This window comes from Phoca vitulina, unplaced genomic scaffold (genome assembly GCF_004348235.1).
Source record: "Phoca vitulina isolate PV1807 unplaced genomic scaffold, GSC_HSeal_1.0 scaffold60, whole genome shotgun sequence".
Classification (NCBI taxonomy): domain Eukaryota; kingdom Metazoa; phylum Chordata; class Mammalia; order Carnivora; family Phocidae; genus Phoca; species Phoca vitulina.
This window is the reverse complement of record NW_022589763.1, coordinates 8,376,767-8,401,079: the sequence shown is the minus strand read 5'-3', so window position 1 is coordinate 8,401,079 and position 24,313 is coordinate 8,376,767. Positions and strand designations below refer to the sequence as shown.

Below are 24,313 nucleotides of genomic sequence, written 5' to 3'. Positions count from 1 at the left end.
CAAAGACATATTGTGATGTTAGCTGTTGCCGCGTAACAAACAACCCCAAAACACAGTGGCTTAAAACAATAAGCCTTCATTATTAATCAACAATATAGGGGCACCTGGGTGGCTCAGTCATTAAGCGTCTGCCTTCGGCTCAGGTCATGATCCCGGGGTCCTGGGATCGAGCCCCGCATCGGTCTCCCCGCTCAGCGGGAAGCCTGCTTCTCCCTCTCCCACTCCCCTTGCTTGTGTTCGCTCTCTCGCTGTGTCTCTTTCTTCAAATAAATAAATAAAATCTTTTAAAAAAAATTAATCTACAATATATGGGTCAACTGGGTGGTTCTAACCGAGGCTAAGTTTGGCAGATTGTGGCTCGCTTGTCTATGCATCTGTAGTGGGCTCGTAGGTAGGTGGGGGGTTGGCTGATCTGAAATGGTTTCATTCACATGTGGGGCAGTTGGCTGGTAGGTGGTTGGGTGATGAGAATAACTAGGCGACATGTCTCTTATCATCCAGCAGGTTAGCCTGGGGTTGGTTCACATCTCAGCAAGGTTCCAAGGGAGAGAAGGGAAGTGAAGCACTTCTGCCCTATTTTCTTGGCTAAATCAAGTCCCAAAGCCAGACTAATGTGGGTTTCATACTAAGCAGAGCAGTTCCCTTGCTGTGATCTATTGATAGTCAGCCCTCAGCACAAGAAAAATAAAAGCCAGACCAAAATCAAGGGGAAGGAAAATGGATCCTAACTCTTGAGAAGAGAAACTAAAAATTCACATTTGAACTTGATGTAATGAGCACTGGGTGTTACATGCAACTGATGAATCACTAAATTCTACCTCTGAAACTAATAATATACTATATGTTAACTAAATTGAATTTAAATAAAAATACTTAAAAAAATACACATTTGAAAGATTAGGGATAGGGACATGGGTGTGTGTATGTGTGTGTGTGTGTGTGTAAAGATTTAGAAGCATTTTCTGTGTAAAGATTTAGAAACATTTTTCAATCCATCTACACCATGGCTTCTTATGGACCACCCAATTAACAAAGGGTTTCAATGTTATGATTGGTTAATCTTTATGTGCTATAGAATATAAACGATAAGATGAACAATCATATATCAAAAGAAAATCTTACTAGGTTTCCCTCCATTTTTGGCTTTCAGACTTCGTATTATGTACTGCCCAAACACACTTAAATAGCCTTCCTCCTCTAACACTAATAGGTGTGTTTCTATACAGCTCACAAATCATCTCACCCAAAATCATTTTCTGGATAATAATAAACAACTAATAGATGCTGATGACCTGAAATTGTCTCAGAAGTCACCTTTACAACAGTGAAGATTGAGCAGTAAATAGAATCAGCAGGCTGCTGTAATTTACCTTTGTGCCAAAGCAGATCTCCAAAATGACTTACTAAATTATTCCACTGAAAGTTGTAAATCTGAGTGAGAAAAGTACAAATCAATAGAAAAACACAGTTGAACACTTTACTACATATGATTTTTCACGACCTTCTGGAAGAATAAAGTTTGATGTTGTAAAGAAATTCCAAAACATGAAAACTTGTAAACATGAACTGGCTATGGTTTGAATTATTCTTAATTCATGCTATTTTTGCTGTCACTAACTCCTTCTGTTTATTAACCTTTTTTTGCTTATATACTTATTCCTTATGCCCTGCCTTGCAGAATTTGGAAGTTAAGGAAGTTTGAAGATCTGTCAACTCCGTATTTGCTCATGAAGGAAATTGTATGAAGGCACAGCACTGTGTTTTCTGAACTTCAGGTGAAGTGTGAACTCAGTAGAAGTGGAGTGAGAAAAGGAACCTTGGCCTGCTTTGGCCAATGGTGCATTAAAGAAGCCATGTTGAGGGGCGCCTGGGTGGCTCAGTCAGTTAAGCATCTGCCTTCAGCTCAGGTCATTATCCTAGCGTCCTGGGATAGAGCCCCATGTCTGGCTCCCTGCTTAGCGGGGAACATGCTTCTCCCTCTCTGCCCCACTTGTGCTCTCTCTTGCTATCTCTCTCTCTCTCAAATAAATAAATAAAATCTTAAAAAAGAAGCCATGTTGAGGTGTTGGATCAAATAGCTTTTCAGTTCTCGGGGCGCCTGGGTGGCTCAGTCGTTAAGCATCTGCCTTTGGCTCAGGTCATGATCCCAGGTCCTGGGATCGAGCCCCGCATCAGGCTCCCTGCTCCGCGGGAAGCCTGCTTCTCCCTCTCACACTCCCCTTGCTTGTGTTCCCTCTCTTGCTGTGTCTCTCTCTGTCAAATAAATAAATAAACCTGAAAAAAAAAATAGCTTTTCAGTTCTCAAAAATGCATTTTCATGGTGTATTTTTCTTGAGTTGTAGGCATAACCAATCCCTGGATCTCCTTCACATACTGTAAAATTCACCTTTTAAAAGCTTACAATTCAGTGGTTTTTAGTAAAATCACAGGGTGGCACATGATCAGTAATTCCAGAATATTCTACCACCCTAAGGAGACCTCAGACCTATTAGCAGCCAGTTCCAACTCCCTCCTCTCCTCATCCTCTAGTGACCATTAATCTATTTTCTGTCCCTATGGTTTATCTATTCTGGACATTTCATAGAAATGGAATCATAGAACATATAGCTTCTTGTGTCTGGCTTCTCCTGGAACCCTTTTGATGAGTGAAAGAACATATAAACCTGATGTTCCCAACCTCTGGGGTGCCCTTGCTCTTGCCCCACCTGCCTGGGGGCCAGTCTCAGCCTGGCAACCCATCTCCACAAAAGGTCAAAAGTACAAATCCATTTTCTCAAGCATTAAGTGAATGGTCGCCATTTTGGCAGAGTTATCTTATAGAGCTGAAGGGGAGGCTTAGTGCATATCACTCAGCAAAAGCATCCCAATCCTTCTCCATTTCTAAAGCAGACCTTTTGTTGCTTTTCTCTTCCTTCCTCCTCAGAAATCTCCACCCTCCCCTGAGTGCACAGCCGACTGTTCACCACCACATGAACACTTGCTCATTCACCCACTGATACTAATTGTAGTCCTTGGTGTGTGAGGACAGAGATAACATGTAGGCTTTCAATGCATGAGGCACATCGGCAACATGTATAATCTTGAGAAGATGGTCTGGGCTAGGGTCCCAATAGATGCTCCAGTCAATGTGCAGAGAGAGGAGCTGGCTAAGCACCTCATCCCAGGCCTTGTGGACATTCACAGGGGACTTACATTCTGCTCATCAATCAGAGGAAAAGCTAAAGCAAAGAAATGGCCATTTACAAATTCACTTTGAGTTTAGATGTATTCCAGGGAATAGAGAGGCAGAAAGCAGCATTATCTTTTTACTGGAACTAGGTAAAAACAACACAACTCAATTAACTTAAATATGCACTAATGATTTGTCCCAGAGGAGCATCAGGAAGAATTTGGCACAAGACAAACAGAATTAGAACAAAAGGGTGTCTCTCCAATTGCATTGCTTAAAAAAAGATTTAATTGGTTTATTGAGGAGTCTTTTTTTTTTTTTTAAAGATTTTATTTATTTATTTGACAGAGACACAGCAAGAGAGGGAACACAAGCAGGGGGAGTGGGAGAGGAAGAAGCAGGCTTCCCGCTGCGCAGGGAGCCCAATGCGGGGCTCGATCCCAGGACCCTGGGATCATGACCTGAGCCGAAGGCAGACGTTTAACAACTGAGCCACCCAGGCGCCCCGGTTTATTGAGGAGTCTTATCTCATTTTGAAGTAAACACGATTTCCCCAAATTACTGCTTTTAATTTTAATCTGTTCAAACTCCCTTCCCCAATGGATATCGAGTCCCTTAAAATCTTGCCAGATTTTTCAACTAGCAAAAACTTAAACTTACCTAAACTGACATCCATGTATCAATTAACAGTAGAACTATCCCTTCTTTCTTGGACAACGGGAAGGTTAATTTTGGAAAATGTTGCCATTTATGATTACCTTATACTTTTTACAATTAAGAACTGGTTAAAATAACACAATTCCTTAATATAGAACTTAAGGAAGAATCAATCTTAAGTGCATTCCACACCAAGGATCATACCTTATTCATCCTTATCTTTCCAATACCTAGCAGTTTTTACACCACAGTAGGTGGTTGTTAATAAATGTTCAGATAAACTTACTGTTGACAAGCTAAATATTATAAAGGGCAGAGGCCACTGAGTTATTAGAACAGTGGAAAAACAGGGTAACTGTACTTCCTCAAATTAGTTATTTAAGACAGACATTATTACAGAGTTAATAAAATCTAGTGACAGATGTCAACTCTCATAAATTGCTAGTTTAAATAATTAATTTTTTTAAAAGATTTTATTTATTTGACAGAGACAAAGCAAGAGCAGGAACACAAGCAGGGGGAGTGGGAGAGGGAGAAGCAGGCCTCCCGCCAAGCAGGGAGCCCGATGCAGGGCTCTATCCTAGGACTCTGGGATCATGACCAGAGCTGAAGGCAGACGCTCAACAACTGAGTCACCCAGGTACCCCCAAAATTTTTTTAAGTAGACTCTACACCCAACATGGGGCTTGAACTCACTTTTTTTTTTTAAATGTTATTTATTTATTTATTTATTTATTTATTCATGAGAGTCAGAGAGAGAGAGAGAGGCAGAGGCAGAGGGAGAAGCAGGCTCCCCGCCTAGCAGGGAGCCCGATGTGGGACTCGATCCCAGGACCCCGGGATCATGACCTGAGCTGAAGGCAGATGCTTAACCATCTGAGCCACCCAGGCGCCCTTGAACTCACGACTCTTAAGAGTCGCATGCGCTATTGACTGAGCCAGCCAGGCACCTCAATAAATTTTTCTTTTGCTTTTTTTGTGCACACTGTACTACGGAATGATTTTTTAAAAATTTTATTTATTTATTTGACACAGAGAGACATAGCAAGAGGGAATACAGGCAGGGGGAGTAGGAGAGGGAGAAGCAGGCTTCCCGAGGAGCAGGGAGTCTGATGCAGGGCTCGATCCCAGGACCTGGGATCCTGACCCGAGCCGAAGGCAGACGCTTAACGACTGAGTCACCCAGGCACCCCGGTACTAAGGAATGATTTATAAATCTACTTTTGTTCAGACAGAAGTGGTTTTTTTTGTTCTCAAATGTTGTTTTCAAAGTCCTAGTACAAGGACCTGATATACAAGTTACTGAAATATTATTTTCAATATACCTTTAAAGGACTTAAAAGGAAAACATTAACATGATAAATGTGACACTTAACAGCAAGGTTTGGCAGTGTAGGAAAATAACAATTTAAAAACTGACAAGAGGAAGATAACGTAGAATTTTTAGAAGAATGGTCTAGACATTTAAATCATATTTTTAACTGAGTATTTGAAAAATGATTAATGATATATAATAAAGGGATATTTTGAAGTTCTTTAAATCAACCTAAGCTGCAAATAATTAGCTTAAAGGAAGTTATGATTAGGAAATGCCTTGTCGGAAGAAAACTTTTCATTAGAAAATGAATGAATTGTAAACTCAAGGTATACAACTGTATAAATGTTCCCAGAGATGGTCTGTGTTCATTTCGCTGGAGACATTAAACAAGGAGATTCTTGTAAGGGAAATTTTTTTTTTTTTCTTTTCCAGGCCATGAATAATTACTGATTAAACTTTTTCAGCAATTCAGAGCACACTGCAGGTGCACCAGATTTAATTAAAGAGGCACTGCATAAACCAAATGGAAATGAAACATAGTATGAACTCAGTGCTATTCCTGATTAGACACCCAAAACCTGAGTCCTACTTAGCTACTAACCACACTAAGATGATGTCTACTTTGATTTACAGGTTCTGAATCTCACTAGTCAGTATATGCAGAAGTCTCTTTGATGGAACCATTGAACCATTTTAGATTTTTAAAAAATCCCCTGTGGCCTTTGTCATTCATGACCAATGGCCTTTGGAAGTTAAGGTCAACTGAACTGAGCTACAAGAAAAGGCAGGTGCTATAGTCAAGGCTTGTACGATACTGGGATCCCTTTAATTGAGTTACAACTTTCTTAAATGTCTAGGCCATTTTCATAAAAATTACTATGTTATCCTCCTCTTGTCATTTTTCAAGCTGTTATTTTCCTAAACTGCCAAACCTTGCAGTTAAGTATCACATTCATCACGTTAATGTTTTCCTTTTAAGCATCCTGCGGGAGAGGGGAGCACATGAGAGACTAAAACGAGGATTAGAAGGGTGACTGCAGAGACCATCAGCTGGCAATGGTGGACGAGGATAAATGTGTTGGCCCCAGACCACCTCAGAGGGCAGCAGCAAGATAGCAAAAAACTGCGCTGACTCCCAGTAGCCACCTTCTTCTGGTCAAGCCACCAAGTGGGCCAAAATCAAAGAAGGACAGAAAACAAAAGGCCTTAGCAAAAAAAGGCACAAAAGTAAAACAAAATAAAACAAAAAGTTATGTCAAGAGATTACCTCACTGTTCCTTTGCAACAAAGAGGACAAGGCCAGAGTGAAAACTCCTGGTTCTTTGCAACAAGATGGGCAACACTTTATTTAGATCACCAAAAATAAGGTTTTACAGAAAGGGAACCATAACATTACACAACAAAGTATAGCTGTAAAATCTCAAACAAGAGAGGCAACACTTTATTTAGATTACCAAAAATAAGGTTTTGGAGAAAAGGAACTGTAACAAGCAAATGTGTGACTGCAAATTTTCTTTTGCCATCGATATCAATTCCCTCTAAAATATTTTGGGACTACTTTGTGATTTCCAAGCAAAACTAAAATTTGTTGGACAGACTCGTTGAGCCTCATCACAAGAATGAAAACAGTTTGGAAAACAATTTTGCTTAATGCTAACAAATAACTAAAAAACGTGGTTATTGCTAACGAATTAATTCCAACAGCTACTGAAACAGCCTGACCTACACATGCTCTCATTAACGCTTCCCTGTGAACACAGCTGTTCTTTTCCTGCTGTCACAGATGACATGAACAGTGGCAAGGGTCTCATGCTGGAGGCTGGTCAGGCACCTAGGAAGTAAATCTTAACAGAAATAACTACAGTATGTAAGCAACTCAAACAAATGGGCCCACCTCTGCCAGAGCCCCCAGGGGGGTGGGTGTCGTGTCAGCTCTGTAAAGAAGGTCCCCCATCTCCCTAGATCTTCACTGGGAACCTAGAGCACAGAGCTAGACAGAGAAGCTGTTCTTCTAGAACCATCAAAACTTCAATAAATCGCCCTGGGGTTCTTGGTGCTATAGTGCGCCTCACAGGCAGCAACATAGGCCGACTCTGGAAAGAAGTCATCATGATATTCTGCCAAAAACCTGGGAAAAGAAGAAAATGGCCCTGATGATCTTTATAGTGAGGGCTCAACACAAGCAAGGAAAATTTTAACTTGCAACCATTCGAACATTTCACCTTTTTTTGGTATTCCAAAGGAAAAAAAATTGAATATAACCTTGATTTCTAGGTATATCTGGCTTCTACATTAATTACCATTTCATTGGGATCCTTTCACTATCAAGTGTACAAAGAGAATAGAACCTAAACTCCACTAGGTGGCAGGCTTCATTATACAAACACTGAAAAAAAAAAAAAAACTGGCTCTGACGAGTACTGCATTTTCCTGTTATAAAACCGATATTGGGGTGCCTGGGTAGTTCAGTTGGTTAAGTGTCTGCCTTCAGCTCAGGTCATGATTCCAGGGTCCTGGGATCAAACCCTACATCGGGCTCCCTGCTCTGGCGGAAAGCCTGCTTCTCCCTCTCCCTCTGCCTGTCATTCCCCCCGCTTGTGCATGCGCTCTGTCAAATAAATAAAGTATTAAAAAAATAAGACTATAAAAAACTATAAACTCGGGGCACCTGGGTGGCTCAGTCAGTTAAGCGTCTGCCTTTGGTTCAGGTCATGATCCATACAGTCCTGTGTCGGGCTCCCTGCTCGCGGGGAGCCTGCTTCTCCCTCTGCCCTTCCCCCTGCTCATGCTCACGCTCTCTCTCCAATAAATAAATAAAATCTTTTTTTTTTTAAAAAAGCTATAAACTCAACAAATGTCACTTGAGAAATTCCCAATACTTTCTACAGGCTAAGCTAAACCAAAATTGAATAGTATAAATAGTAAAGAGTATCTGGGTCCTAATTTGCCATTCCAAAAGGTGTTACAGTTCCAGCTTATAGTAGCAAAACTCATAAACAAGGCTGACTTATGTCTGATGATGGACGTTATAATGAGGCCAGTCATTCAAAAGTTCACATTATGCAGATGTTATCTTGTATCTGAAGTGTCAAAGATTTCACCACAGTGGGGCTTAAACATTTTCACATGGGCCATATTAACCACAAAGCTAACTAGTTTCATGCTTGTTTCTCCAGCCTCTTTCCACCTGTTCAAATTCCTAAAAATGTAAGGATAAACCCAATACCTTCTTTAGTAAAAACGGAGTCAAAATTCATTAGATAGTTAACTCTTTCTTCTTTGGACTGTGCCATTCTTAAGGTGATTATTGAGTCCACCGATTCTCTAGTTGACGTTTTGGATACATTTTCAAAACCAATTCCTATATTTGTAAATCTTTCTAAGTTAATTCTTAAAACCCTAATTTCTATTTTGTATTGGGCATACCTCAAAATCAGCAGGCTTTCCTATGCTATAACTTGCAGCTATTCTTCATATTTTATTGGCATTATTTGATTTTGGCCTACACAGTCTTTATGCCAAATAGAATTGTGTGTTTGAGGGGGAGGTTGGAAGGGAAGAGTATATTTTTCATAATTGTTTCTAATAACATGTAATAAAGTCTCATTTCACTCACGGACGCTTTACTCAAAATGTCTACATAAAAATATCCTTTAAAAACTCCGAAAACCTATTTCTCTGCCTGGAATACTTTCCACACTGATGAATCCTACCTGTTTAATTCTTGCAGGTTGGAGCCTGACAACAAGGAAGAGGTACCCCCTTACAGAAAAGAAATAAGATCAGGCAGATAGATGAGCTGGGTAAGGCAGTGTGATGAGCAGCCTTGAACACCAAGCAGAGGAACTGGTCAATAGACATCTGGGTGGGAGAGAGCTGGGCCACCGGCACAAGTGAGTCTGGGGCCCACAGCATGGTGCAAGGAGTAGGGGGCAGAGCCTCAGGGCAAATGATCCTAAGATATAATGACTGGCTCTGTCGGATGAAGGAAACAATACCTTTCTCTGAGTTTACAAACTGTCAGCATGTATTGGTCATTTATCTTAACTGTAAACACAAAAATTCAACCTGTAAATGCTAATATTTAGGTTAATTTATGTATATGCAACAAAGAAAAGTCTAATATAAGGTACTTCTAAATAAAAAATTTAAACTAAATTATTATCAATCTCATCACTTCTACTGTAAAAAATTTTCTATTCACAGTTACCCAACTGGATTCTTCTAGTGACACAAAAAATTTTATCTCTACACAATAAATTTCAGAAAAAAGAAACAGCCAAAAACCCGATGTGATGATTATAGTTAGAATCAATCATACTTAGCTAATACTGTGACTATTTAAAATACCACAGAACTAGCTTCCACATCTATTATGGAGGAATTCAGGAAAGTCATATATAAGGCAGCAGAGATAAGTTTTTACAAACAAATTTAAATACCTAAGAAAGAGATCAAAGTGCTTCAGTAAAGCCTTCAGATTCTTCTCAGAAAAGGACATCTTTCCAAGGATTTCTGGAAGTTTCACTGCATTAAAAATAAAACCGGAACCATTTACAATTGGCAGACTCTGGCAATGAGCAGGACACACTGAGGGTCCTATTTATCCTATTTAAACTGAAATTAACATCTACATCATCAAAAAAACCCAAAAACTCTTATTGAACACAGTACAGTGGTACAAATGGTATAAACACAATTTTTATGGAATTTAAGATTCATTCAGTGCCTTTTTTTAAGAGGTCATTCTTCAATGATTTTTCTTAGACCCTCAAAATTACCACGAGATGTACATAAACTAACAAGGGTGTAAAAACCAAAGTGGAGGGGTGCCTGGTTGGCTCAGTCGGAAAAGCATGTGACTTTTGATCTCAGGGTCATAAGTTCAAGCCCCACACTGGGTGTAGAGATTACTAAAAAAAAAAATAGATTAAAAAAAACCCCAAAGTGGAGGGGAAAGGGTTGGGAAAGGCAGAAGAAAGCAGGGACCAGGATTTCTTACCAAACAATCGTAGCAAGTGTTGTGCCCCATAAATGTAAGAGGGTGGAGGCGGCTGGTCACCTGGGGGGTAACTGTCGGGTACAAGTTTCCAGGAGAGGACCTGAGAAAAGACATAATAACAAATCATTCAATTCATGCTTAACACTGTTATCAAGAGATCTCAAAATCTGGAATCCCAGCAGAAATACACATGCTTTGAGGTTCTCAACTCAAATTGAGTGTCACACTCTCACTCCCAAGCTTCCTGTCCTTCTAGCAACTTAGGAGTTGCTTCACAGCTGGGCCAGAAAATGGGAGTAAACAGTAACAACAAACCAATGTGGAATTTTGAAAGCCACCCCTCTAACTTTCCCATGAAGTTCTTTAAGGGCATGATCTTGGCATATAGGAGAGTATAATGCATTATGTTGAAAAGGATCAAGCTACAAAATAACGAAGTTCAATATGACTTGGAAAAAATACACAATATAATGTGTATAATTATTATGTAAATACACAAAAGAACTACCAAGAAGTATATACCAAAATGTTAAATGTCCATTTCTTATTGGTGAAATTATGATTTAGGCAGTTTGGGAGGATAAAGGTATGCATTTTCCATGTTGATTATATATTAGCATATATCTAATAGTTTCCTATAATTTTTTCAAAACATTTTCGCCTTTTAAATCACGTGAGGATCCACCTTCCTTGGCAACATGGAGATACTTCTCATCCCTTAAAAGTTGTAACACTAAATTGCATGTAGAGGAAAAAATATGGCTCTATGTCAAAATAAAAACAAGTTTATAAAAATAAAGTGTGGGGGCACCTGGGTGGCTCAGTCAGTTAAGCGTCTGCCTTAGGCTCAGGTCATGATCCCAAGGTCCTGGGATTGAGCCCCGCATCAAGCTCCCTGCTCAGCGGGAAGCCTGCTTCTCCCTCTCCCACTCCCCCTGCTTGTGTTCCCTCTCTCGCTGTTTCTCTGTCAAATAAATAAAATCTTAAAAAAATAAAATGTGTGTGTAGGGGGAAGGGAGACTAAAGTAAGATTAAGGAAATATTTGATTTTCCAATTCTCAACAGCTATTACCTATAAATTAGCTTAACTGTTTTGGTCATTTTGTACCTTTTCCTTTATAGGAAATCATACTATAATAGAGAATATATTAGTAAAAAGTAACCTAAACATGTTGTGAGTAATATTACCATTGTTTTAAGATTCCCTAATTTCCTCATATATTTGATTCACTTTGGAAACTAATCTGAACCATTGAATCAAGTGAAAATAGACCTCAACCTTGGTAACCGATTTCTTTTCCTTCTTTCTAAATTTCAGAACTGTGGGTGGATTTCAGGCTTTTGTTAAAGTCAGAGTTGTATTTAAAAGCTCTCTGATGAGCCTCCACAGAAATACTTCAGCAAATTATAAGACTATTTTACTGAGATGCTGCTTTGCCTTTTGGGATCAGTCAAGTTTAATCTGGAAATATAGTAGGGCCAAAGAAAATCCTCTGTAAGACAAGGCAGAAGGATGCCAAAACCACCCCAGAAAAGCTGATGTACTCAATTTAACACAATGAAATTGCAGAAGCGAGTAAGTCTCACCATGGTTCTGTATGCCTCCATGCTGGAAGTCCCAGCTTCAGCCCTGGCCTCACCTACCCCACCCATCTGTGGTATAGATTACTGAAGGCAGGGATTTGGTTTCAGCATCTTTATTCCACGCCCAGCACCTCAGCCTGTGGTGCACACAACTGAAGCTTGGCAACTGTTTTGACAGTAATACTTGAAGTTAACATAGGAGAATCTGCAATAATTGGACCATGACACACACAACGTTGCAAAAGCTGGTCATTTGGCTAGTTAGTAGGCCAGCCTACCTCACTTATTCAACTCTGCATTTCAATGCAGTATTATCACCTTCTATTTACCAAAGATAAATTTCATGGGGGAAAACAGGTTTCTAGCAGAGGGATTCTCAACTGGGGTATATAGACAACCACCTGTGAATCGTAATGTGTACACCTACCCTGATGCAGTGCTTTTGTTAAAACACACAGAGACAGAGGCACTCACAAAGGTGGGAATTCCCTAAGGTCTCCTGTTTGGTTTGAGAGTCACTGTTGAGAGCCTGTCTTACTAGAAATCCAATTCTACTAGAGCTTGCAGCTGTGCAGCTGTACCTCCAACCACTAGATGGTGGCCTCGCACTGCCAACCTGAGTGGGAATGGCCTTGCCTGAATATTCATGTCCCTTTTAAAAGAAACAGGACTCCCCTTAATAACACCTGCAGGGCCTTGTCTGAAAAACAGGACCTTAGGGACTGCTGTAATAGGAATTTCCTAACTTTCCCTCATTGTCATTGTAAAACAAATTAAGTTTTCCAGCTTTTCTATCGGGGTCAGCCAACTAAGGCCTTCTGCCAAATCCAGCCCAACCCCCTTGTGCTGAAAATGATTGTCATATTTTTCAATGGTTAATAAAATCACATGAATAAATATTTCATGACATGAAAATCATATGAAATTCAATTACTAGTGTGCATGAATAAATTTGGGGGGCATAGAGCCACACCCATCATTTATGAGTAGCTCTCATGCCAACAGCAGAGTTGGATAATCTCGAAAGAGACTGTATAGTACACAACCCTGAAAATATTTGCAATCTGACCCTTTACAGAAAAAGTTTGCCAACTCTCACCATTAAATGTTCTCTCTCCCTAGTAAAGCTAGTTCCCCTATGCACAGAAACAGGGAAATCCTACCTCCTAGGTGAGATTCATAGAATATCCCAGTAGACCAAGACATCTCCTGAGCCTCCAAAACTCTCACTACCTACACATCAATTAACTAGCCTTAAAAACAGAATTTTTTTTTAAAGACTTTATTTATCTGAGAGAGAGAGAGAGCAAGCACAAACAGGAGGAGCGGCAGGCAGAGGGAGAGGGAGAAGCAGGCTCCCCGCTGAGCAGAGAGCCCCACTCTGGGCTCAATCCCAGGACCCTGGGACCATGACCCGAGCCGAAGGCAGACGCTTTACGACTGAGCCACGTAGGCACCCCAAAAACAGAATTTTTATTTTTATTTATTTTAAAAGATTTTATTTATTTGACAGAGAGAGAGAGCACAAGCAGGGGGAGCAGGAGTGGGAGAGGGAGAAGCAGACTCCCCGCTGAGCAGGGAGCCCGATGTGGGGCTCCATCCCAGGACCCTGGGATCATGACCTGAGCTGAAGGCAGACGCTTAACTGAGCCACCCAGGTGCCCCCAAAACAGAATTTTTAAAATGAAAAGTTTCCCCACTTGTAAAATGGAAACCTGGTGGCAAGGTTGTTCTGGAAAATCTGAGGTGATTTAGGTCAAGTTCCTGGCACAATGCTGACATATAGCATGCCCTCAAAGGGATGGCTACTAGGACTACTATTAACAATGAATTTTCTATTTTTAAATAGTTGGGAAAACCCAAAAGAAGAACCATATTTCATAACACGAAAATTATGATATTCAAATTTCAGTGTCCATAAATAAAGTTTTATTGGAACACAGTATGCCCATTCATTTACATGGTGTCTATGGATGCTTTTGGAATTGGGTAGTCTTGAAGGAGACTGGCCCGCAAGGCTTAAAATATTTACTCTCTGGACCTCTGTAGAACAAGTGTGCATAAAATGCATAAAATGAAAATACTTACATATTTCAATACTTGTGCTTATTTAAAAGATGACCATAAGCACAGGGCTGGAATCCTAGCGACTTTCTTATTTTAGAAACCAAAACCAATATTAAACATCACCATATGAAGCATTTTGTTAATATCCACAGCAAGAGCAATAGAGTGTTTCTAAGGAAACTGGATTTCCGCTCACAGGACTTAAGCACCATAGAAGGAAGGACTCACTGGGGATGAACAGCAACAGTAATGCTTTACCTCATTTATTTCATTAGTTCTTCTGCCTTCAAAGCCCGCAAACACTGCACTCCCTTCCTTGCTAGGGGTCAGAGGAACTGGTGAGGATGATCTGCTATGCACAGGTGTCTCTTCAAAAGGAAAAGATGTTAATTATTCACTTGTAAATCACAGAGCAACTGAATTAGACTGCCGGATGACTGTTACAGTAAAGAAATTATTAATCTTTAACAATCATATATGATATTTTCCTATCATAAAAAACAGTACCTGAATTATTTGGGGGAAAAAAACAGGAAACAAGTACTGATATATGCTACAACATGATGAACCTTGAAAACATTATGCTAAGTGAAAAAAGCCACAGACAAAAGGTCACTTACTGTGTAATTCGACTGACAGGAACTGATGCCTAGAAGAGGCAAAATCCATAGGGACAGGAAGTAACTAGTGGTTGCCTAGCAGGATAGATTAGGGCTGGGGGGAGGGAATGGGGAACTACTGCTACCAGACCCACGAGACACAGCTAAACCAGCCAAGCATCCAACTGCAGAGCTGAAGGTGTGGTGACTCCTCTCTCCATGCCATAGGCAAAGTGCCTTGTGAGCCTTGGTTAGAGCCAAACTCCTCAGTGGATTTCCCACAGCTGAGTGGGTGAATCTGGGTGTGACTGTGCATTCATCCCCATTCCTCTCCCAGCCTCTCTTGTTGGCTGGACTCCCGTCAGGAGAGCAGTTGACTGGCACAGGCCACGCACAGAGTGAATGGCTTTCCCACACCTGAGAATGGACCTACTTTTTTCCAGGTGCAGGAACAGCTTTGGCATGCTGGCGGACGTGTCCTGCTGCCGGCGCTTGGGCTGAGGCGAGGCACTGCTCTCAGACAGCCTGTCACAGTTGGCAGAGTGCCGTGTCGACCGCCTCAGAGACTGCAAGGCTTCCGGTTCAGCTTTGCGCCTTTTGGGGGTGGCTGGCTCACCTGTAGTGGGCTGACTCTCTGTGGACTGCGGTGTGGATGGATTCAGCAAAGGTGGGCTTGGAGAGAGCTCCTCTTGGTTCCTACGGAAGAAGAGGAGAGAGCATCTCTCTCTCTCTCTCTCTCACACACACACACACACACACACACGCACACACCTGGCCCACAGAATCTCTGCAAAACCTGGAGCAGTTCTTAAATGTCCTCCTTCAGACAGAAGAGAAAACACTCTGGACTCCACTCCAGGAGAATTACAAACTTTTACTTTCGAATGTGGCAAAACAAGTGTTTTCTTAAAGAGTAACCAAACATATTCGATCATTTAAAATCCTCTTGATAACTCTGCAAGGCATGCTGGCATTAAAGATTGTGATGCCCCTTTTGTATTTGTCTTAGAGCAATGGTTCTCAATTGGGAGTCATTTTGCCCTACCAGGGACAGTGGCACTTATCTGGAGACCGTGCTGTTTTGCTTGTCACAACTGGCAAAGTGCTACTGGCATCTAGCGGGTAGAGGCCAGGGCTACTGCCCAACAACCTACAATGCCCAGGACCCTCCACCACAAAGAATGATCTCGTTCAAAATATCAATAGGGCTAAGGTTGAGAAACCCTGGTCAAGAGAATAGGATTACTATGGTAGCTGCACGTGTGGTGAGTAGCATAGCATAACATAGAGAATGCAATCACTGTGTCCTGCATCTGAAGGTAATGTAACATTGTGTCAACTATACTTCAATAAAAGTTTATTTTTTTAATAAAGAGAGTAAGAATACCATGTTATCTCACCACATTGTAACTACTCACAAGAATAGAAAGAAAAGCCACAAGCATCTGCCAAGCTTTGTGGAACATACAGTCCACCCTGGACACTGGCAACCTTGAGATTTGGAGTAGGGCAGGGGAACATCAACACAGGTCCCCAGTGAGTTGCACACGCCTCTCACATAGGGTGAAACCAATGGGAGAGGCAGGCAGGCAGGCTAAGAGATGATCATGAGGCAGACAGAGAACCAGGAGCAAGGAGCCATGAAGGGAAGGGAGAAGGGGATGGTGGGGAAAGATGGCCAAAGCAGAGCACGGTGTGTGACAAGTGGGAAGTTGTTAGTACCCTGTCTTGGGGAGCAGAGTTAGCAGGGGCAGTTGGGAGACAAAGGCAGAGCATAAAGTAAGCAAGAGCAGAAGAAGTGGAAATCACGAGAACAGGCCATTCTCAGGAAGAGAGGCACAGGAACATAGGGAAGCAGCTTATAGAGGTGAAGGTATAGACTTGAGGTTGGAATTTCTGCCCCTCCTCCCCCAACCAAACAATAGAGATTTGGGCATGCTTGGTGACTGAGGAAAGAAAGTAGTGACACAGCAGAGCAGGAAAGGAACTAATCTTTAGTTGAAGGCAAAAGGTTGCCAGCCCTTTGTGAACTTTCTCATTTAATGACTACCCAAGGAGGCAGCTGTTCTTTCCATTGTGCAGAGGCAAAAGGAAGAGGTTCAGAAGGTATCTCCTCAAGTCACACAACCAGTAAGTGAAGGAGCTAAATTCAAACGCACATCTTCTACCCTTCTCAGCCTGTGCCTTCTTCATTCCATTTGCCTTTGGAAAGACAAGCTAGCTGCTCAAAATCAAACCAAGTTCTCACACTGGAATCTTCACTCGGTAAAATCTTTTAGAGCCATTTGAAAGTGAATGATGACTTAGCTTACCCAGGGAAAAACTCCACTTTTCAATCTCCTCCTCCAAATCTGTTGGCCCCACAGCATTAGATGGAAATCTTCAAAGACAGAGTCAACTATTCGGTTGCTGACATCTGATAGTCAAACTGCAGACTGTCTAACTTACCTGTTAGTGTTTGTGGCACTTTCCTTAATTGGAAGAAAAAACTTGGACGAAGTCACCTTTTTATACTGAACTTGTTCATATGGATAGAGTAAAACCAGTGGGAGAGTGTAATCAAAGGTTATTCTTAATCCATCCACCATCTCCTTACAAAGGTCAACACTAGGAGAGTAAGAAGAGATTAGAGATGCAGTAAATATTTTCCGAAATGTCATAATGAAGTTACACGTTTTTAATAAGGCAGAGTTTTAAACTTAAACGCTATGTATTATACCTACACTTATAAAGAATACAATGAGTTTGTAGATGCTGCCAACAAAAAATTAAATGGAAACATTGATCTATAATATAAAGTGAAAAAAATACACCAGTAGTTTTAACTTACTGCACTGAACACGAGGAGCCCGAGCAGCCTGTGCTGCAGAAGGTGGACAGGCCCCAATTACTGGGAGCTTGAAGGGGGTAGACCTGATGAACTAATCCTAATACTTGTTTCAAATCAAACAATCTGCCTGTCTGACTCTAATCCAGCTGGGTCACATGCACAAGGCAGGCTATGAACACAATTATCCTGCCTGAATAAAAACCTATTTGTAAACAAGCTTTGATAAAATTTTCTTTGCCCATTCTGGTGCTTCTCAAGGACAAAAAGTTATCTCCCTATAACACTGAAAAAAACTGGTCTTGGTGTTGAGGCAGTGCATACTCAATATATCCAGACCAGATACCTAAATAGTTATTGAGCATTTTGAAAGAGGGACAGTATTTTGATATTAAATTTGTTATTAAATGAATTAGTAAGTTAATTGAGTGATATATTAAATGAACTCCAAATTACAGAAATAGAGTGTCACCTGTTCTAAATGGAAGTCACTTCTCTAATACACAAAGAGAGAGCCATTGAGGCATCAATCCCCCCCCCCGACTACTCACTTCTTTTCTGCTGGGATATAATGCACATTCATATTGGCATGTGGCATAGCATGATGGTGACGAGGCCTCTCATTGGCTGAAAAGGCTGCATTGATAGCAAAATGCTTCACGTAGGATTCCAAAATAGTTATGATGTTGGTCTGGCATGGAAGTTTCACTAACTGTTAATAAAAAAACAGACATCTGATGCATGCATCTCATTGTATAAACCATATATTCCAAGAAACAGTGCTCTTGTCTATATAAATTTTTTAACTCAAAAATAAAGCCAATTCTGTTTGAGAATCTTTTAAATAAATATTCCTTGAAGCTCTATGACTGCTTCTACTAATCATTACCCACAAAGATTACAGTATAAATTTTAAAAATATGTGTAAGCAGTGATTCACATCTTAATGATCAATTACAGCCACCTGGGGAGACTATGTCCGCAGTCAGCCTCCATGACAGCTCAATTATGTCTTAACCTCTCTTTAAAATATTTGAGATAGCATCCATGTGCATATGTAAGGTGGGAGCGGCAGAAGGAACAGAGGGAGAGGGAGTGAGAGAATCCAAAGCAGACTCCCCACTGAGTGCAGAACCCAATGTGGGTCTTGATCTCACGACCCCGAGATCAAGACCTGAGCTAAAACCCAAGAGTAGGACGCTTAACCGACTGAGCCACCCAGGTGCCCCGTGTCTTAACCTCCTGAATGAAGTCCAGGCATAAGGAGTTTGACAAAGCTTCCTAGAGGATTCTTTTTTTTTTTTTTTTTTTTTTTTAAAGATTTTATTTATTTGACAGAGAGAAAGACAGCGAGAGAGGGAACACAAGCAGGGGGAGTGCGAGAGGGAGAAGCAGGCTTCCCGCCGAGCGGGGAGCCCGATGTGGGGCTCGATCCCAGAACCCCGGGTTCATGACCTGAGCCGAAGGCAGACGTTCAAGGACTGAGCCACCCAGGCGCCCCTCCTAGAGGATTCTAATGGACAGCCAACGCTGGGAAAGACTGTGCATGCCTTAATTCAATCAGCAGCAGAGCAGTACCATCAGAGAACTTTAAAAACCTAACTCAGTACAAAACTTAAAATATGAATTTCATTCTTACAAGGTTCTTAATTGAGTCTGCGACTGTAAAATATGGCTAAATGAAAGCTCTATTACAAACCCATGTTTTATGTATTCTCCCTGCATACCCGTTTCCTCCTGTTGATATAGTAACAATCATCCTCAAGCTTCTTTTTCAGAACTTCAGGGATTTCTATAGTTATTGTTCTTTCTTCCATTTCCCTTTTTGTGTGCAGCTCCGGTTCTTCCTTCTGCAATATCACAATTTCATTTTTAACTACTCGTAACAGTAAGAGAGTTTATATCCAAAGGAAGACTAACAAAGGAGAGCCTACTATGAAACAAACCCCGTTAATCCTCAACATTCATACCAGAATGCCACATGTCCTAGAGAAAAGTACATTAAAGGCCAAAAGTTAATGTGTTTTAGGGTACTAACCTATGTTACCAATGCTAATTTTGCTTCTCCCCCTTTTAAGTTTGCCAGTGATACTTATGTTAACTTTGAAGGCAGGCAGAAGATGCCAAAGTCTGATACACAAGATTTAAAAACTAATCAACACTATAAAAATAAAGTTCATGGCCTCAATGGAAAGAAAAAGGTAACTATGATTTGTGAAAACACTTTATGGGTAAAAGGAGCTACCAAGAGGTTCATACAGTGACTATAAATATAAATAAGGATTATTTTCCCTTAAAGATCAAGTGCAACTTTACAATATCTCGTTAAAACAATGCATTTTTACAAAATGATCTGCAACTGAAGAATTCTATCACATAATTTTACCACTAAGTATATGCCAAAGACAGCATTTTTACAATAGAAACTTTATACCACTTCCGTCTTTTCTTCAATATCACTTTCTTCACTTATTTCTTCATCCTTTTCTTCACTACTGTCATCAGAGGAACTGCTTATTGCTAGGGAAAACAAAAACTATCAGGCAAACCGGCATCATATACTTCCCTTACCTTTACAATTATAATTCTTTAAGGTGGAGCGTGTGTCCTACTATTGGCAATAATTAACTGTAGTCCTGCATATATTTTAAATGCTGAACACAAATACTGTACCTTTCAGAATAGAAATTTATTTTGAGAAATATAACACCAATTTCAATGAAGGCAAAACCCACACAAGTTAATGATCTGAAAGTGTTTAGTCACCTAGGATTCTACGATTCTCTGTTGCATTCATAACTGGGGCCAAGGCTCAGGAAGTGCCAAGAAGAAAACATGAGGGCTTAGTACAAATAAAGACACTGGCTGAAAAGGCAGTGGCCATGAGCAAGACTGATGAGATATTATGGACTAACTGACTGCTACTTTAATTGTTAAAAACAAAAGGGGCACATGTTATATGTAATGAGCTTAAAATGTTTGCTTGTCTGTAATTGCAATGACTCCTACCCCTCAATCCTGTGGTATAAAAGGACTAGGTAAAAGTTCTTTTAGCCAGAGAAAATGAAGTCAAGCCACTCACAGTTTTCATCATTTTCATCTTTTTCTTCAACAGGGAGGCTTTTTAAGACAGAGTCAACACCAGGCAACCTGCAGCGCTTCTTCTTTCTTCCTGTGCTTCTCCTGAAAGAAAATAAACACAACTGAAATAAATTTTGATGCTGACTGATATGAGTCTTGAAGTACAAACAAGATATAACAACAGTGATTCTCTAAGGACCTAAAAATCATTAAATCCTAGAACATAAATGTTAATCTCCACTTCAGAAGATTATATAGTAACCTCACTGAAAACACAGCATTTAGAATACAAGAGCAATTCTTCACGAACACACTTTAAATATATATAATTATTAATAAACCAAGTTGGGCATATTTTTACTTTTACATTTTAAAAGTTCTAAACACTAAGAGAAAACACATTGAATAACATTTATGTCATGATTTTTGTATTCTTACAGGCGAGCTACAGCTTTTCTTGCCAATTTACGCTGTAATCTCCGATTTTCATCGGTGTCACGAAGGACATGATCTTCAGCTGCCCATCTATCCCAACTAATCAAACAAAAAAAGGAAAAGCATGTAAAATTCAGTGTTTTAGTTTGATACAAAACAACTACTAAAAGCACCTCACAGAAACAGAAGTGTCCCAGAAGTACTTATGTTTTAGAAAACTATTTAAACATTTTAAAATCACAAAAAGATGCAAATAAACTGAAAAAGGAACTCACACAGACACAGAAACAACTAGGGTTTCTACCAAATATAATTAACTTAAAGTAATCATTCTAAAGAATAGGCAAGATTTGATAAAAAAGCAGAAACAGGAAGTGAAGCTTTTCTACAAGTGTTTCTAAAACTTAAATAAGTTTGCAATGTTCTTGTGCAGCAAAGATGATCAATTTTCAATCCCGTTTAACAAGTACACTCACCTTCTGTTCCAACCATTAAAATGGATCAGATATTCTGGGATCTTTCTGCCTTTTTCGTCTTTCCCAACAATAACATCGACAATCTGAAACCAGGAAATATTGTCCGCAAATGACAGAACATACAGAATATTGGAAGCTAGATCAGGAAAACTAGATCATAGATCTCTTTTTAAAAGAAAAGAAAGCAGTCTCTCCTTTTTTAGACTGAAAGCTGGGTTGAAACATTTTTCCTTTCAATTCCATTTTTTTTCCTGAGTGGATGCCTCAAAATAGGAAACATCCCTCCAACCGCCTCGCGATTGGTCTCTGATACTGAGACTGGGTTCAGCTTCTTGAAGCCATTGGCCGACCGATTTGTCACTAACTAAAGAGTCCAGGCCAGACAAGAGAGCTGCAGCCCTGAGACCTCTGGGAGTTGTAGTCTCCCCTGCTCAGCCGCATCCAAAGCCAGGACGGCTGGCTGATTATGCCATCCCTCCCAGAAGGGTGCCTAGGGGGAACATCTGGGGCAAATGATGGGGCATGTCACCCCTAGGAAAGCTCAAGGCGGGGCGGGAGGTTGGATTGCAAACAGCCAGAGGCTGCGGGGGGCGGAGCCCGAAAACACAACACGCAAAACCCAGAAGCCTTGGGAAATCCCCTTAAGGCCAGAGTCGCCCAGAAGCACCTGGGGCCCCAGGCCAGCCCCCAGCCCCGGACTGCGGTGCCCACGCCCACTCGTCATCCAAGCCCCAGGAGCTGCAGCTGTGGTTCAGTTCCCCCTACCTCCCCCCACTCCCCGAAACTTAGATAGACGGGCACAGGGCGCGACTCGGGGACTGAAAACCTAAATGCTGCAAGACACCAAGGGACGAAAGCTACCGGGTCAACACTGCCCTCGGGTGGGGGGTCGCGGCCTACGGGAGGGTTCGGGCCCAGACACGATTGGTGCTCCCGAGCAAAGACGTCGCGAGTCGACGGCCAGTGCTATGGCGCTACGGCTTAGGACCTGGCTCGGTCAGTCAGGGCGTCGCACGGGAGCCCAGGTAACGATGGGCCGCGCAGAATGCTGAGAGATTTAACAAGAAGGTGAAGACCGCCGGCAAGCGACCTCCTCGACGCTCAGCCCTCGCTGGCGTCGCGTGCGCAAACCGACGTCGCGGCCCCAACCTCGCGACACTGCACGCGCGAGGTTTCCGATAGCGCGTGCGCAGCCCCGCGCCGGGCGGAAGCGGAAGCGTCCGGGCCCCGACTCCCCCAAGCGGCGCCCCGAGAGCGCCCCCTGCTGCACGCACGGCGCCGCGCAAGCCGAGGAGGCGCCGGCATGGAGCGCCGGGCCCCGCCACTTCCCCTGCTCCGCGCCGCCGTCCGCACCCGCATCCGCCACCCGTCCCGGGGTCCCCGGCCCGCGCCTCCTCCCTGTCCCTCCGCGGCGGCACCTTGGCATCGTACAGCACTCGCGCCTTGGTGGGGTCAGGCTCGAAGCACAGCACTTTCTCCCCTGAGTGGAATTTAAATTTCATGCCCTCGCTCGCGCTCATTTGCTCATCGTGGCGGAGGGCGAGGCTCCGGGGCGGGCGGAGCGCGCGCGGTGGGGGAGGGGGGTGGGGGTGGGGGCGGGGAGGTGGTGCGCAGCGGCGGGGGTGGGGGGGGAGGGAGCGGGGAATGGCGGAGGCTGCGGCCGCCCCGCCCTCAGTCCCGCCTCGGCCCGCCCCGCGCCGTGGCCGGACCTGGGAGCCCCGGGGCGCGCGCGCTCCCGGCGGAGCGCGTCTCCGCGAGTCCCCTTGGGCTCGGGAAAGACTGCGGCCGGGAACGCTACCCGTGGCCGTGGTCTTCCGGCAGAACGGCCCCTCCCGCGCTCGTGGGAAAGGTGGCCGGCGCGGGCTGAGCCGGCGCGCCCCGGTCCGGGGGTGGGAGGCGCCCAGGAGAGAGTCTGTGTGGAGTGGGCGCTGGCGGCGGGGAGGCCAGCCGGCGGCCGCCCTCCAGCAGCCACTGGCCGCGCCGCGTGGGCCATCTTAGCAGAGCTGCGCGCCGCCGAGTGTGGCTCCGCGAGCAGGACGTCGGGCTGGAGTCGGGTCTAGATGGGCGAAGGGTGGGTGAGGGAGTGAAGAAAGCCCTGGGGCATACCTGGGCTGGGACAAGCAGGTGGCAGGCCTGGAGCCCTCCAGTGACAGCGGGTGAGCATTGGAAGTGAGGCTGAGAGGTCCTTAACCAGGTCGTTAACATCTTAAGTCTCGGCATGGTTTTTCAACCCCCAGCACTCAAGAGTTCTCCCTCAAGATCTGTTGCAACACGTTGAAAATTCCCCAAAGGGGGAAAGTACTGTGAAGTTGGTACTAGGAGGTACCTGCACCAACGAAGTGAGGTGCTCAGGAGATCTTGATGCACAAATGACAAGTGCTGGGAGACTCTTGAAGGGCAAGCCTCCAGAGACAGGAAAGAAGGTGCTGAATTTTTTGCTCTCTTTTGAGGGATGGAAAGTGTTTAGGTAGTGAGTGTAGTTACACTGGATTAAGACCGGCCTAGAGACCATCTTTGAGGCTCTGATGTCGTGGGCTATTCTTGCATCCAGAAATTTGCCCTTGCCCTCCCTTCACTGGGTTTCTTGGTATGCATCCTTTACATTTCAGCTTGGACATTGCCAAGGGAAAAACCCTCAGGCTTCCCTACATGAATCACATACCCATCCAGTATTCCCTCCCAGCTTTCTGTTTATCTGTTTCTTGCATTTACTGTATCCTGCAGTAGAATGGGCTGTTCGTTTCCAAAATGCTCTCCATAAGATGCTCAGTTCCTTGAAGTTGGGAGGGCAGAGCTGCGGGGAGTCTCATCCAGTTCATCAGGGCATATTCCTGACACACAATAAATGTTTAGTGAATGAATGAACAGATTACAGATTTATGAAACAGAACCCCCAAAATTCGGTGACCAATTGGCCTTGACAGGGGAAAGGGAAGGAGAAATCTTGAGAGGCATCCAGATTTTCTGGCATAATGAGTTGGGTGAACGATAGATCCACTGGTCAAAATAAGGGCCATGAGAGGGATAGGTTGGGGGAAGATGGGCAGATAGTGAGTTGTGTCTATAATAATACAGTGGTGAAACCAGAACTGGAGCTG

The 24,313-nt window shown here is 42.7% G+C and overlaps 1 protein-coding gene across 3 annotated transcripts; it reads right to left on the bottom strand.

Annotated features, from left to right (window-relative positions):
- Positions 1-6,449: 6,449 nt before the first annotated feature.
- On the bottom strand, positions 6,450-22,784 carry MSL3 (MSL complex subunit 3). 3 transcript variants are annotated; one of them, XM_032391195.1, is made up of 13 exons: positions 22,634-22,784; positions 21,216-21,298; positions 20,743-20,838; positions 20,306-20,406; positions 19,658-19,743; positions 18,951-19,073; positions 17,775-17,935; positions 16,845-17,003; positions 14,830-15,092; positions 14,056-14,165; positions 10,147-10,246; positions 9,587-9,671; positions 6,450-7,272 (listed from the first exon to the last, which is right to left on the bottom strand). In XM_032391195.1, the coding sequence occupies exons 1-13, from the start codon at positions 22,733-22,735 to the stop codon at positions 7,173-7,175; spliced, it is 1,569 nt and encodes a 522-aa protein (XP_032247086.1). In that variant the 5' UTR covers positions 22,736-22,784; the 3' UTR covers positions 6,450-7,172. The 3 variants fall into 3 exon arrangements, with proteins under 3 accessions (XP_032247086.1, XP_032247087.1, XP_032247088.1); XM_032391196.1 differs by lacking the exon at positions 22,634-22,784 and adding an exon at positions 22,204-22,344; XM_032391197.1 differs by lacking the exon at positions 22,634-22,784 and adding an exon at positions 22,116-22,194.
- Positions 22,785-24,313: the final 1,529 nt, after the last annotated feature.

What these genes read in the sequence shown, in the direction of transcription:
- MSL3 (XM_032391195.1), bottom strand. Translation starts at nt 22,735, where the DNA reads ATGAGCGCGAGCGAGGGCATGAAATTTAAATTCCACTCAGGGGAGAAA. An exon ending in TTTAATGGTTGGAACAGAAG is followed by an intron (nt 20,839 to 21,215) that starts GTGAGTGTACTT and finishes TTGTTTGATTAG; the next exon opens with TTGGGATAGATGGGCAGCTG. An exon ending in GAACTAATGAAATAAATGAG is followed by an intron (nt 10,247 to 14,055) that starts GTAAAGCATTAC and finishes GTCTTTTCTCAG; the next exon opens with GTCCTCTCCTGGAAACTTGT.